The 14,578-nt window shown below is 39.9% G+C and overlaps 1 protein-coding gene across 7 annotated transcripts in view; it reads left to right on the top strand.

The window, feature by feature from the left end:
- The first annotated feature begins 2,503 nt into the window (after nucleotides 1–2,503).
- Nucleotides 2,504–14,578, top strand: part of elavl4 (ELAV like neuron-specific RNA binding protein 4) — a 73,414-nt gene continuing 61,339 nt past the window's right edge. For 2 of the 7 annotated variants that reach the window (XM_067513366.1, XM_067513368.1), the window contains exons 1-2: nucleotides 2,506–3,122; nucleotides 3,788–3,928. In XM_067513366.1, coding sequence (XP_067369467.1) covers nucleotides 3,075–3,122; nucleotides 3,788–3,928 — 189 coding nt within the window. In that variant the 5' untranslated portion in view covers nucleotides 2,506–3,074. Of the gene's footprint in view, nucleotides 3,123–3,787; nucleotides 3,929–14,578 lie in introns of all 7 variants that reach the window. The other 5 variants (XM_067513367.1, XM_067513369.1, XM_067513370.1 and 2 more) reach the window with 4 other exon arrangements.

Consider the following 14,578-nt stretch of genomic DNA (forward strand, 5'->3'; position numbering starts at 1 on the left):
TGCCCCTGACAAATTTAGACCCTTTGAGATACCTGAAGTTGCTTGAGCTAATGGCAAAAACTCACAATTGGTAGTTGAACCTAAAAGTTGCAAGTCCCAAATTGGAAAGAAACTGCCTATCATACCCTAAGTTGAAAGCAAAGCAAAAAAATGTAGCAGTTTTAGCAATATTCCTTTGTTTATGCACACATGCATATTGTTTCTGTCATGGTGTCTGCAAAGTATAGCAGTGATTCTATACACAGTTCCATAAGTGGATCAGAGCAATAAATAATGGAAGTACAATCCAAACTGTGGTCTCACCAATTGTAATTATCCCTTAAGAGAGTGTATTTTTATATTCCTATCAAACATTTATGAGCTCTAATGATTTCAGAGCAAAACATTTGTTTCATATGTTCTTTAGATGTAAACATCCCTGTTGTGGTTAAAAACGGAATCTACAGTAAATTACAGTAAGAAACGGTGGCTACACTACACCATCACAGTCCTTTGTGGAACAGGAACACAATCAGAAATCCGTAGAGGAAACTTTGGCACAGCTAAGTACCTTCAAGTCTGGCTTATCTTTCCTTCATAGAAATATTCTTTCTTCTCAACTGTAAAATGATCAAATAAGTCAGTGTGTAGCTCAGTACCATAAATGAGAAAAATACTAACAAACGGAATTTGCTGTTTATCTTTCCAGCCTAAAGCTCAATATGTGAATGCATGTGGTGTGCGAGCAAATCTGCAGTATGTTTTTGTATGTTTTCAAGGAAGTACAGGAAAACCCTTTTACTCTGGTCAGCTAAAGACTTCTATGCATTGGTGAAGAAACATGGCGTATAAGTGGCAGTGAGTTGTAGATGGGTGCTTGTAAGAGGCAAGCTGGGGGGTGTAGTGGGTGTTGCAGGGAGCAGTCGGCAGTACACAGAGAATCACTATGGTGACAGAAATCAGGGGGCTCAGGGGAATGAGTGTGGATCAGAGAGGAAGGCTTGAGAGACAGCTGACTGAGGAATCAGCCCTCACTCTGGATGATTCAACTGACAGCTCCCTGCAGGGCTCTGCCGGACCAGCCATCCCCAGAGACCACAGGCTTTACAGAACAGGGATGTGGCTAGCAGCCTTTTTCTGAGGGAAAAACATTAAATTGAATTAAAGCCAAGACAGTCCGACAGTGCCATAACACAGTGACATTGTTGATGATACCGTCACATATTCTGCTACTAATGAAAATGTAAATAGAAAAATGTGATAATTTCAAACAATATTATATGCCATATCCTTGATGTGTGAGTCACTCTGCATATTTTCCCCTCCCTAACTTACATAAACATCCGTTATAACAGCTTGCTTACACTTCCTCTGCTTCGTACGATTACCTCCTCTGTCACTGAATAATTGACAACCTCTCGCTTATTTATCTATAACTTGCTCCATCTTTCTGTCCCTCTCTTCCTTCCTCTCACTACTGTGCTGGACAGTGTCCACCTAAACAGATGGTCTAGTGTCAATAGGCTGCAATTAACTTGCCACTCTCCTCGCTCAGATCCAAGAGACAGCAAAAAGCACATTCAAAGCACTGGGAATAAATCTTTTGCCATGCTCATGGAGCTACAAGTTAGATACTGCTAAGATTAGCATTACTTGAAAGATGATGGTCAACCAAATTTTGTGTTTACTTAAGTTTTACTTAAACTTAAATATAAAATATTTGGTTTCAATGATTGCACATTCCATTATATTTCATTTTACTAGACCCACATAAAATACACTGTGAGTAATTTTGTATCAAGTGAACCAAAACATGAATCATATTATATATTATATATATATATGGGTTTGTGTGCGTGCCTGTGCAGTCCTTTGTTTTTCTTTTCTTGTTTCTTCCACAGTTGGAATCTCCTGCCATGCTCGTGACTAACTGCTTCGTCATCTCTGTGCCACACCTTACTGAGGGAAAGGACAACCACCTGACCTTGATGCTCACATCAGCCCAGCCCTTGCTTTTTTCCTCTGGTAGCTATAACAGAGAGGTACCCTTCGTTTCCACTCTCTTAAGGTTTTATTACACTCCATTACTCTCCTTGTATCTGTCATATAAACACCTTAAACAAAATCCTACAAACTTCCCTCTACCAGAAGTGATAGCTTATTTCCACGCTTCGATCTGCATCCTGTTTGTGTAGGAGCTATAATTAAATAAAAGAACCAAACAATATTAGTCCTCACACCCCCAAACAATACATGTATCCCGGTTGTACATTATGTTTGATCTGGCCAGTGAATGACAGCTACTAATTCCAAATCTTCCTTTACTATGTATACCTTCTGAACATAAAACAAAGAGAAAGGAGAAAAATCTAAAACATAGGAGTGGCAGGGAGAGAAAGGGATGTGGCGGAGATGGTGTCGCTGTTGCTAGAACAGTCTTCCCACCTTGTGGTTGCACAGTGAACTGTAGCTGCATCAGTGTGTGAGAAAAGGGGGGAGAGAGCGTGATGCAGGGAGAGATGGAGTGAGAGAGATAGAATGAGAGTGGGAGGGAAGTCCAAGGAGAGAGCCAGAGGGAGTGATATGGAGAGAGAGAGAGCACGCAAAAGGGAGGGCAGTTTAAACTAAGTGCTATGTTTTGGGACAGGCTAATCTGCTAGCGAGCAGTGTGAGGATCGGAGCGTTTTGTGTGCGGGGGACAGATAAGGGAGCGAGCCAGCCCGCCAGCCCGACCCACCGACTGCCTGACTGCCTGTTTTAATGTGCTGACTCTTGGGAGATTTAAAAAAACAGCATATTGACTGCTTAGACGTGTGTGGAGACCCTGGGCAAAAACGCCACCACTACAGCCACAGCCAGCAGAGGTGCATCAACAGACAGGGAAGAGTGAGAAAACGTAGAGGACTGAAAAATCATAACTCCAAATCTAAAACTTAAACAGGATTTTTTTTTTCAATTGATTCCATTTTTTCTTTCTTTCTTTTTTGTGTTCCGGGACTGACTCCCAACCATTGAAAAGAAAAAGGGGAGCACAGAACAGAAGAGAACCTGAAAATAAAAGGACAGAACGAAAAACAAACGCCCCGAATCTGAACATGTTCGAAATAAGCCGAACACTCAACGCCGCTTTGTTGAGCAATGAGGTAAAGACATTTGGCTTTGCTTCTTTCTCCACACCTCACCTGTGTATGTCTGCTGCCAACCATTCTGTCATCTACGTTGTTGTATGTCTGTGGTTGTGCGTGTCTGTACACTTTTGTATGCTCATAGCCAGAAGACAGAGGGGATGATTGATAACAGCAGCTGTTTATTATATTTCCCCGGCATGATGGTCGGTACGGCGAACAAGGGACTGCTACACTTCTCACTCTCATCCTGACTTGTGAAAATAAATGGAGAGCTAGTGCGTAGACTTTATATCACCTTATTGTAACTAAACCAAGGTAGTTACAAAACCCATCAAACATAGGCTTGCTTTTGTAATTTGCCCACCTGGGGCTAAAACTGTAAGTGCGCCTTCATGTGCACATATGTCTGTAAGTGCAAGTGTGTATGCCTGTATGTGTGAATGTTCACACATGCATTTGTGTGGGAGCAAAGTGTTCTGTAATGCCCCTCTACCTCCTCTTTCTTCATGTTTTCCCCCCACTCCCTCTTCTGTCCTTTTCCATTCACACCACCCATCCTACCTGCTGTTATCTGTTCTCCTTCCCCTCTCTCATGCCCCTTCCCTCTCTTTTTTTTCCTCTCTCCCTCTCCTCCCCTCTCTTCCCGTGTCTGTGTATGAGTGTGTGTGTTTTGTGAGCAGCATCTCAAGATGATGGCAAGGTACGGGCAGCTCTCGGGACTAGCAGCCAGTGGCGTGGGCTCCGTCCCCGAGACACACTCGCCACTATTTCCCAGGGATCTCCTGTCATCGTCAGCCCAGATGGGCTACAGGTCACCCCTGGTAAGATGACAGACAGACCAATGTAACTCCATCTTTTTAAAGAATACAGAGAAGCATATTAGCAAGAAAAGAAACAGGATAAAATAGGAGAATAGTAGTTGGTACAATTGTGAATCTGTGTGTGAAAGAACAAATGAGCAGAAAGAGAGCAAATCAATTGTGGGATTCTGCCTGTATCCCCAATGGATATTATTAGTAAATATTTACATTGTTATGTTTGTTCAATTACAGACGCCTACCCTGTATTTAGCCTCTGCCAGTCAGACTGTTATCAAGGGAATTCGAGGTGTTTGTGTGCGTGTGCATGCATGTGAGTGTGTGGGTAATATAGTTTATGTTTATTATATTTTGTGAATTCTACTGGCATCTGCAGTATTTGCACTTAATGTTTATATTTGCACCTTTAATTACAAATGAGCTCTCATAGTAAGTTAATGAACGGCCATTAGCAACACACCCACTATTCTAACGCAGCGAAACCTTTGAAAAGGAGAGATTCTTCTCAATTCCAATCCATATTGGACAAGTCAGATTAGACGGGAAAGCAGGAGTGTAGATAGATGTGATATTTTGCACATTACTCTAACATTTACATAGAAAAGATTACTTCAAGGCGAAGGGAATGAGAGCAAAAAGGGGCATGAGAAAACCCTGAGCATTTAGGCAAAAGCGTTGTAAGAAAATCCCTGACTCACCGCATTAAAGCGACATGAAGCTGTGGGTGTCTAATCCGCTGTGGGCTCTTCATTGGTTCGGCTCCCCTTCAAACTGGCTCAGATCCACACCCCAGAGCCTCCCGGAAGCCTTCATAACCCACTGTCATGCTGCTGACTGTACCCAGGGGTTTCCGTCAACTGTATGCAAATGAACGGCGAGCATAAGCGGGGAAATATATCCGTGAGGAGTTGAGCTTCAAAAAATGCTTTTCAGTTTTTTCCTTTGAATTCTTACATGAGTTCAAAGACATCAGGCCAGCATTCTGTTATTAAACAACACACACATTTAACTGTGTTTCTCACTGCCCATTCAGACTCAATGTTATCTGCTGTTTGCATAAAGCTGCTGGGCCATGAATTATTTGTTGAAAACCAGTGGAACTAATTAGCTGAATTAAATACATAAATATTATTGACGTATTAACATATTTTGATGCATCTTATTGCCATCTTATTAGATGAAATTTGAGGTGATTAGTTCATTAGTGAATTCCAGGGAGGAACTGAATGATCGGGTGACTAGTTGCACATTAAACAGAGATTGTAAATGAGGTAAGAGGGAAAAACAACTAAATGAATTCAAAACATTGTTGACTTGTTGACTACGAGGTTCTCGTCATCGTTACATTTTTAGTAAAATGTTTTGGTAATGGTTTATTTCTGTGATTTTGCACATTTGTAATCAATGTGTTGCTAGTGATGATGCATGCTCTTGTGTGTGCGCGTGTGTTTGTGTGCATGCATGCGGTGTGTGTTTGTGTGTGTATATGTGTGTGTGTGCGTGTGGGTGGGCGTGTGCCTAAGTGCATATGCTTGTGTACTGTATGCTTTTGAAAATGTGCTGGTGTGTATGTGTGTGTCTATGTGTGCCCGCATGATTACCCTAGACCATCGTTATAGTGATTAATGGTGCCTTCATTAAGCGCAGCAAGATCATTTGCATACATTAGATAAATGTCCTGGAAGATTCTGGTGGCTTTGGTGTGTAAAGCCTCAAAATCAGCATCACAATTTTTAACCCAGGAAATACAATTCAATAGCAGCAGGAAAACGTTATTGCGTATATCACAAACATCATCTTAAAACATGCAGTTACTTTATGGATTAATAACTGAAACTTTTTTTATGTTGCAACCCAAAAATAAGCAACTAGAGTACATTTTTATTTAATGTGGGATTGCATTAAACAAATGAATGATGAAAAAATAATAAATGAATAAATAGCTTTTGTCCTCTAATACACTATTCGCATGCAGCAAAGTTTACTATTACATCCCCTGGCAACACTGTGTTCAGTTTGTGGGGAGCATTTGTGCATCTGTTTGTGATGCAGGTCTTGTCTCTGTGTGTATATTTGGGTGTTGTCAGTTGTGCATCTTGTGTTTTCAGCTGTAAAGGACAGTGGCTTAAAAAAATTGTATTCTGATGCCATCACAACACAGGTACACAGAGGAGAGGTTCAGCATGCAATTAATGAAATTTAAACAGGTAATTCTGCGTTCAAAATGAGCATCGGCGATATCAGTTTACACCATTTGAATGACTGGGCCGTGTCACCTTAGACAAAGTGGATAAAATTAATCGAACATGTGAGCAAAAAGTGAAATGCAAATTATTCCGTATTTCAGTGAGTGTGATCTAATTTTCAAAGCCCACATCTAAAATCCTGCAGTGCGCCGTGCTTCAGAGCTGAATGTTGTTAATTTGTAGAAAGCTCCACTGATTACCCACTGCAGGCAGCTGTCGTTCTCTATGTGACACTAGGCTTTGTTTGACAACTCCAATCTTTTCTGTTTCAACATTTAAAAAAGAGGGTTGCATTTCAGACCTGCCAGAAGAGGTTCATCATCAGCACAACAACAAACAGATAAAGAAGGGAGAAGGAAAGAAGGGCTAACTGGCATAGTAGCTGGCAAACATGTGCTACAGTGTACTAGAGCCAGGAGATAGTTAGAGGTCATCTCTATTTCATAACAATGATTAGCTCCTTCCATCTGCCACTCACTGCATTTCCCCTCTTCTTGATTGCAACGTTTTCTATATCCAGGAAATTAGTTCATTTATGCTCCCCAACCCTGCCGTGAGTGAGTCACAAACAGGTGCAGCAGACTGATCAACGCCACTGATGAGAAAAAAAGACACTCAAAGATAGAAACAGAGAGATAGTGATATGTGCAAAACATGGCATCGACAATAACAATCATCACACAAGTACAATGGTGGTTGATTAATGCAGGGCTGAAGTGATATGCCAAAAATCTAAAAATAACTATCATAGGGATTCAGAAGTGATTATGTGAGGAAATAAGACTATCGCAGAATAGAGAGGTGTATTGCATTCTATCTAGTAAAGCCTGCTGGCTGTAGGCTATAGAAAAAGTTCCCATTTGACCATATTATCCCTATAGCATACATCAAACTGGAGATACCTTATGACAGCACCATGTCATACAATTTTATGTTTGCACTTGATATGAGCACATGTGATGTGTCAGTTACGGGGAACACAGAGAGGCTGAGAGGCACTGCAAGGCCGACCAGAAGGGTTGAATTGTTAAGTGTGTGTGTGTGTGTGTGTGTGTGTGTGTGTGTGTGTGTGTGTGTGTGTGTGTGTGTGTGTGTGTGTGTGTGTACGCGTGCGTATACATGTGTGTGCTGGCCACCAGTGCTGCAAGGAGGGCCTAGTGATCAGCAGCTGAGCCTGTGTCCCGCTGGGAGTCATCACTGCAGAATGGAGCAGGTGTCTGCCAGCTCATGCACGCACCCACACACACTGTAAACTTGAGTGAACTGTCTCTCTTTTTCCTCAGCGTCTCTGCCTCCCTCTCTCTCTCCATAATTCGTTTTTATGCACACCAAACCTGGCAATTTTGTCTGTCCACAGGGTGCCTTTTAGTGTGTATTTTATTATAGATTACCATGTTTTTTGATCATTATCTATTTTTCCTACTTGTCGACTTTGTAGACAAGACAAGACATATGAAAGGCTGGAGCTCTGAATGCGATCTATTGCTAGAGACAAATCCCCGGACTAGCCTGCTGCACCAACATACGTGTTTAGGCCCAGCCAAAGGTCACTTTCCTCTATTCAGATACTATGATCTAGAAGTACTGACCTGTAATTTCACCTATATATTGGCACATGGCAAGGCTCAGGGGTTCTGAATTGCATCTGTGCACTGCTCAGTGTCCTTGATATTCATGACAAAAAAGCCATAACCCACTGTTCATGTCACTTCAACAAGCAAACACAGAAAATTGTTTAAGAGGTGGGTGAAAAGCACAGCCGGTAATCCCAGTAGAAACAAAATGAGTTGCCCCAATCACCAAATACCGAAGAGTTGAACTTTGTATTAGTCCCGCATTGACTGACAGGTCTTCTAATACACCAAATGTATGTTTTCTGATAATGATAATGTTCCTGAAGTCTGGGGTTTTATTGTATAAGCTGTTGGGAAATAAAAACGCTGGTATCTTTAAAGTGACAGTCTTGTATGACAGATAATATATTATCTGAAAAATAATATAATTTATGTGCTAAAAAATACAGCCGCCCTGAGGTAATAAAATACAACCAAGTAAGTTTCAGCTGTATTGTAAAGCGTGTAGGCACTCATAACTGCTAGTGTTTGTGTGGATTGTATAGCTGCAGTATAGGTGTGTAAATTCAGCTGGGTATTTAAGTCACTGGCTACATTTTTACTTTGCGCTCTTTAGTAAGAAGAGTAAATAAAAAACTCTTACTGCATGTAGTTTTTGTTATTTCTCTTCTTTAATTCAAAAACCATTTTAGTTTCGGAGGTTTTGCTGTCTAGAAAATAAGCACTTAGTTTCAGAGAGAAATATTTTCGCTATTCTTAGATAATGTTCTCACTTTCGGTTATTTTATTTGTCTCGAATTGATAAACAAATAAATAGAAAGTACAATGAAACAGAAAAGAATTGGGAGAAAGTAGTATGTGACTTATTTAATTTTGTTAGTTTCAATTAGTGGAAGATGTTTTTGCTATTTGACTGTGACGTCAATTTCACTGGTTCTTGGCTAAATCTAAATGTCTAATGTTTTAGGTTGGCATAATGTTGCCGGAGGCTTATGTATCGGATCATGCAGATTTACTGAATTAATTATAAAACTGACAGTGACATCAACATGTACTGCAGATATGTCAGCTTTATAAACCTTGACAAAAGAGGTATTAGCCAGTACAAGCCCTTTGCTAACCTGACTGCATCAGTGATAATCTCACTGAGATTGCTTCAGCTCTGTCATTTCTTTCACAACAGACATAAATCCAAAATGCAAAATCTTGTGATGAAAGGACTATGTTAAATCAAACATTGATATTACATGGAACAGACAATTTATAGGTAGAGACTCCTAGCTAGACATTATCTGGCAGTCATTTTACAGCAGTGTTGTGAGGAGATGTACCTTACTGTTGACACCTAATGTTGTCTGTTGATGCTGAACTAACAAACGTTGCCAATACTTGAGTGATTGTCTGCGTCTGAGATCTTGGCATGTTGATTAACAACACTATTTTTTCTCCTTTTAGAACAGATAGTTTCAAAGCCAATGCGTTTTTATTGATTTGCTAATTGCTGTGGATGAGGCAAAGTACCTGCTGTCACCATGAATAAATGATGTATAGCTGACTTGTGCATTAGTGCTGGGGAGAATTCACCATGGAAGTTACAGTAACTGGCCTCTGATGCCACTGGGAAGCATATTTCAGCTGGGCCCTGTGTGTACAGTATGCCGTGAAAGTAGTTTTAAATGTGTGCAAGATTTGTTTTCAATTGATTCGCTTCAGTAGAGCAGTTGTTCAGGAACAGGCAGATAAATCAAGAGAAAACATTGGTAAATTGATGAAAATACCACAGGTATTTTTGTCCAAGGGGAGGCTAACACTAAGTGGTTCCTCAACCCAGGATGCAACTACAACATCATCTTGCTGCTGCCTCCCTCACTCCCATTAATAATAAATGCATTTTAACAGCATTCAGTTTTCCAGCGGAATTTGTCTTAAGCCTGTACATTAGTGACATGACTGCAAAGTGAGGTAATTTATAGGAGTGATTTTTTTACTTACTCCTCTTTATATGTGTTTTCCTCTGTGCATTATTGTATGTATCTGCCCTGGCTTAATTTTAGACATGAATTATACATTTTATACAGAACATCATATTACTTTCTTAGTGAATAAAACATTTGTGGAGCATTAGTTTTCTACTGAAGAATTCTTTTCAATTGGCTGAACAAGACAAAATAATTGCAATATGTCTCTAAGAATGTGGGCATTTAAGCTAAAAGTTTTTTTTATGGCCTTTGTTTTCCTTAAGCACGATAAAGTGTAGTTAAGCATGAATAAATGTGGATTTGTGCACCATGGGCATGGTTTGGTCCAGAAAGCTGTAGGTCACTCCTGTGAATCCGAACTCCGAATGCGCTCGTATCAAAAATGTAATTACTTATCAAAAGCTGTACTACAGTCATTTAGGGAAATGTGATAAGTGAAAATGTGAAATTCCTGATGAAGTTTGTCATCTCAGGTGGCAGGTGTTGTTTCAGCGAGTAAATAAGTAACAGATTCAGCAAATAATGGATACAGAAAAAATCCAAGCAACAGGAAAGTGAAATCTGAAGTGGAAAGATCTATGTGCATCCAGTGTGTGTGTGTGTGTGTGTGTGTGGGGGGGGGGGGGTTGATTAAAGCCTCCACCAGATGGACCACAGCAGTTGCCCTTTGAGCACGGGTATACCCCAACAGGGATCAAAAGCAAAACGGGCTGCCATCCCCCCAGCCACAAATCTAACGCCCACCCCACAATCAACTGACCCACCACACTGCAGCGTGATGTCTAATCCATTTGACGGATCAGGTTTAGATTGGAAGACAGTAGAACAACAGAAAATAAAATACTAGTAGTCATGATATAAATGTGTATATATTTGAAATTGTAGAGACCACAAATGTAATGTAATATACAGATGCCCTTACAACTGCTATACTTCAGTGACAGCTAGACTAAACTTTATAATCTGTGTGAGGGCTGGTGGCCTGCTGAAGTTGAATGTCACCCCAAGCTGTGGACCACTCTGTTGTCCAAATGGACACTAATCCACCAGAGTCCTGTTGAGAATACACTCTCAGTGCCAGAACACATGCCAGACTCAAGAGCCAATGAATAGCTAAGCCTCTATGAGCAACTCCACAAACCTTCCCTCATCTGTGTCAGGCTTCTGCCTCAAAGACACACATTGTTTTCTTCCAGTGTTATAAAAAGGTATAAAATAAGCCACTGTTTTAAGAACTCTTTAAACTTCTAAATTAGAGTCTGTACATTTTATATGCTTTATTGTATTGTTTTCTCTAGAGCAAAGGAGGAATTACTCATGGACAAAGCACTTATCTAAGTATTATTCTAAATTACATTTAAAAAAGGTTCTAACTGCCCTGGGACTGTAGCTGTGTGGTTACAGTGCATGGTGCTTAACTGTAATGTACCCAGGTTTATGTCCAAAACTGGCCCTTTGTTATAAGTCAGACCCTCTCTCCACTGTTCCTATCTGTACCTTTTTACTATCCGCTACTGTATGTAATGAAGGCTGGGATGCCGGGAAATAATCCTTTTTAGAAATCTAAAGAGTTTACACAGAGATCGAACAATCATTCATTCTCTATTCCACAGATGGAGACACACCGTTCCAGCTTGAGTTTTCAAACAACCCCTAGTCAAATCTCTGCAGTCTGCAAAGCTCCCGCCACACCAAACAGCTTTGAGTTAAAGTGGAAGAAAGTGGCTGTGACAAATGCAGCAGCGCCTTGTTCCAGGATCAGAATGAACAATTCATTTCTGACCTGAATGGTTTCTACCATGGACTGTGACATAGGCAAGGGTGAAGCTGACTGTGTATTATGCCCACAGACACAGACTATGTATATGGAAAGCTTCACGAAGATTGGTTTAATTTTACAATAATACATTTCATGAGTTAAAACGTTCAGAAACCATACTATTGGTTGAATGTAAAAGTAATTTATGTTTTCTGGACAACTGAATCTCCTCAAACATCTTTTTTTCTAAGACTCTGATGCAGTATGACGGTGCAGAGCAGCACAATTTAAAGGTGAATCCCTGTTGTCAGTAATAGCTGTATTTGAAGCAGCCAGGGTGGCTTGTAATGGAGCATGTGCCGACAACATTACCAGTGAAATCCCAGTGTTCCTCACCAAAAGCATTCTGTTGAAGCATGATCAGGTGAGTTTTAACCTAGCAGTTCATTTTCTGTATAAATGGCTCTGTGAGGAATACGAGTATGTTCGGGCATTCTGTGTGAGAGCATGCGAGGAACTTTACGTGAGTGAGTGAGTATCTTGGTAAATTGGGTTTAGTCGTTTTACATATGAATCTTGTTTAGTTTAAGATGAGTGACAACTTACAGTAGTTTTGCAAGGATGACTATGCTCGTAGTTTGCTGATGTCACAGACAGAATTTGGAGGTCTTGCACCGAGCTAAAATCCCACGACGAGCTTCATGGGATTTTAAATCCAGTATATGCGACAGTTACTCAGCCTACAAACAAGATAACTGATGATGTCTGGGTATGTGAGTGGAGGGTTTCCATCAGGCTCACTACTCCAGTCTTGTGCTGCCAAGTCATATAGGTGTACCTGATTTATTGTTTTTAATTATCCAAATTCCTCTTAATATCCTCTTCTTTCTCTCTCCCCCTTCATCTCTCTTCTCACTGTAGCAGTCACAGGTTAACTGACCGCACAGTTCGCAACATGACCCCCACCTCACAAACGTTAACACAGCACAGTGTAACCTCACATTTGGTGTAGTGGGGTTAATGTCTAAACACGGTAATAGGCGTGTGATATTTTTGTAATATTGTTGTAACAGGGTTATTACTGACATGGTTATTATACCTTATAGCTTGATATAAGCAAGTGACATATCTAGTTAACAGAAGGCCAAAATCATGTGGGGCAATATTGTGGAAACTAAACATCAAGAGTTAAATATAGGTAACAAACCCCAGCCCCTGCATATCAGGGAATTGACTGAAAAATAAAAAAAGGAGGCGTCTTGGTGTGACTGGCTGATTTGATTGACAACATGAGGCACACCACAGGAGCAGAGGGTGCAAAGCAACCTCTGAAAAAAAAACAAAAAAAACAATTTAATTCTATTTTCTTTGGTTTGTCTATTGAACATTTTTGAAACTGAACTAATTCTAAAGTTAACTGTTATCAGAGAAACTTAAACATGATAACATCTATAATATTCATGTTTATAACATGAAGGGGGCAGTGTTTTTGACCTTTCAGCATCCATAGCAACTCTTAATAAGGCTTCACATCAGGAGAGCTGTCATGTCATCTAATATGTATATGTTGGTTATACCAAGCTATTGCCTGGTTATTATTTACTATTTAACATAACATTAAATTATTATTTTATTACTACTAGTATTTTTATTATTAAAAAATATAACCTCCTTAATTACCTACTATGAATATTTTACAACCCATTATCTTCTTATCATCAAGATATTAGCTCCACTGATCCATGCTACTACCTAGATATTACATCTATATCACCTTGTTATTTTCAGAAAATTACGTCAGTATTACTCCGCTATTACCAAGCTGTAAAGTACTAGATTTTTTTAAATCTTCATCCAATTATAAATTTAGTGGTAGGCTGTGAACTTGAATGTCCTTCCCGTATAAGTAAACATAATTTGCTCTCAGTGGTTTAACCAAAGAGACATTTTGGTGAAAATGCTCCTCTGACTTAAAAGATGAGATTTCTTCTGCGATAAGCTTTTGTGGCAGATATACTCCCTCTCTTCCATTGCCACATTGTCAGTGCACCATGGCATAGAGTGCCCTTCCTTTGAAGAGAAAGAAAATACGGGATTTGGTTGAAGGTACAACAGTGTTGTAGATACACTCTGTTCCTTTGACCATGAAATTACCAAAATTCTCTATTCACACTTTGTGCACCATTGGTTCATAAAAATAAAGCCCCTGGTCTTAACACTGAAAGCAAACAACAAAAGTCAACTGAGTCCAAATTGGCCATTGTTATCATTATACAGCCGCATTGTGTTAATAGCTGTCTTCTGTCTGGGATTCAATGATGCTGAGGTTGTCACTGGGCAGGGAGAGCGGCAAGTTGAATGCTGTGATTCTCATTTGCTGATTGTTACCGGCAGAGGGTGGACACCTGCCAGGGAAGAGGCGATCATCAGTCTGAGTACCACAGCAAGATGCTACTTCTGCCAAAATTTCAATAGAGCAACTAAATCTATCCTTCAAGGGCAAATCAAAAAGAGCCTGAGTAAGCTGTGGCATACTGAGGAGTGTGTTCTATTAAATGTATTGGGCTTTTTTACTGCACAGACTACTGTGATATTTTACATTGAAATCAATTATTAGCTCTCTTAAAAAGCAGTTTTTACTGTCAGTTTCAGTGTTGTTGTAAAAACCGTGGCAAAGATAATTTAGTTTCAGATTGTGTTTTCTTACGTCCTTGGTTGCAAAATTGGCTCTGAACTTGCACTAACAATTGCACACATTAGTTTTGCTGTGCAACCCAAGTTTTCCTTCTCTTGTCAATATTAAAGGTATTTTCTTTGAGGTAACACCTCTGTTGGCATCCTCACTTCTCCTCCTTTAAATAGAAGCCTTATTATGCAGATTAAAACATAAGGCAGGTGTTGAAACACTGCATCTGACAGTTAACAAGGCTCAAACCGATAGCACCCACAATTATCACTGTCTGAACGCTGCATATTCAAACCTGCTATTCTGCATACATAATTCTCTTTCCCACTTGTTATCAAAATACTATGTATTGACTACTACCAGATGGTACTGTATTTGTACAGTACCAATATATTCAGTGAATGTTTAA

Source organism: Channa argus, chromosome 8 (genome assembly GCF_033026475.1).
Source record: "Channa argus isolate prfri chromosome 8, Channa argus male v1.0, whole genome shotgun sequence".
Classification (NCBI taxonomy): Eukaryota; Metazoa; Chordata; class Actinopteri; order Anabantiformes; family Channidae; genus Channa; species Channa argus.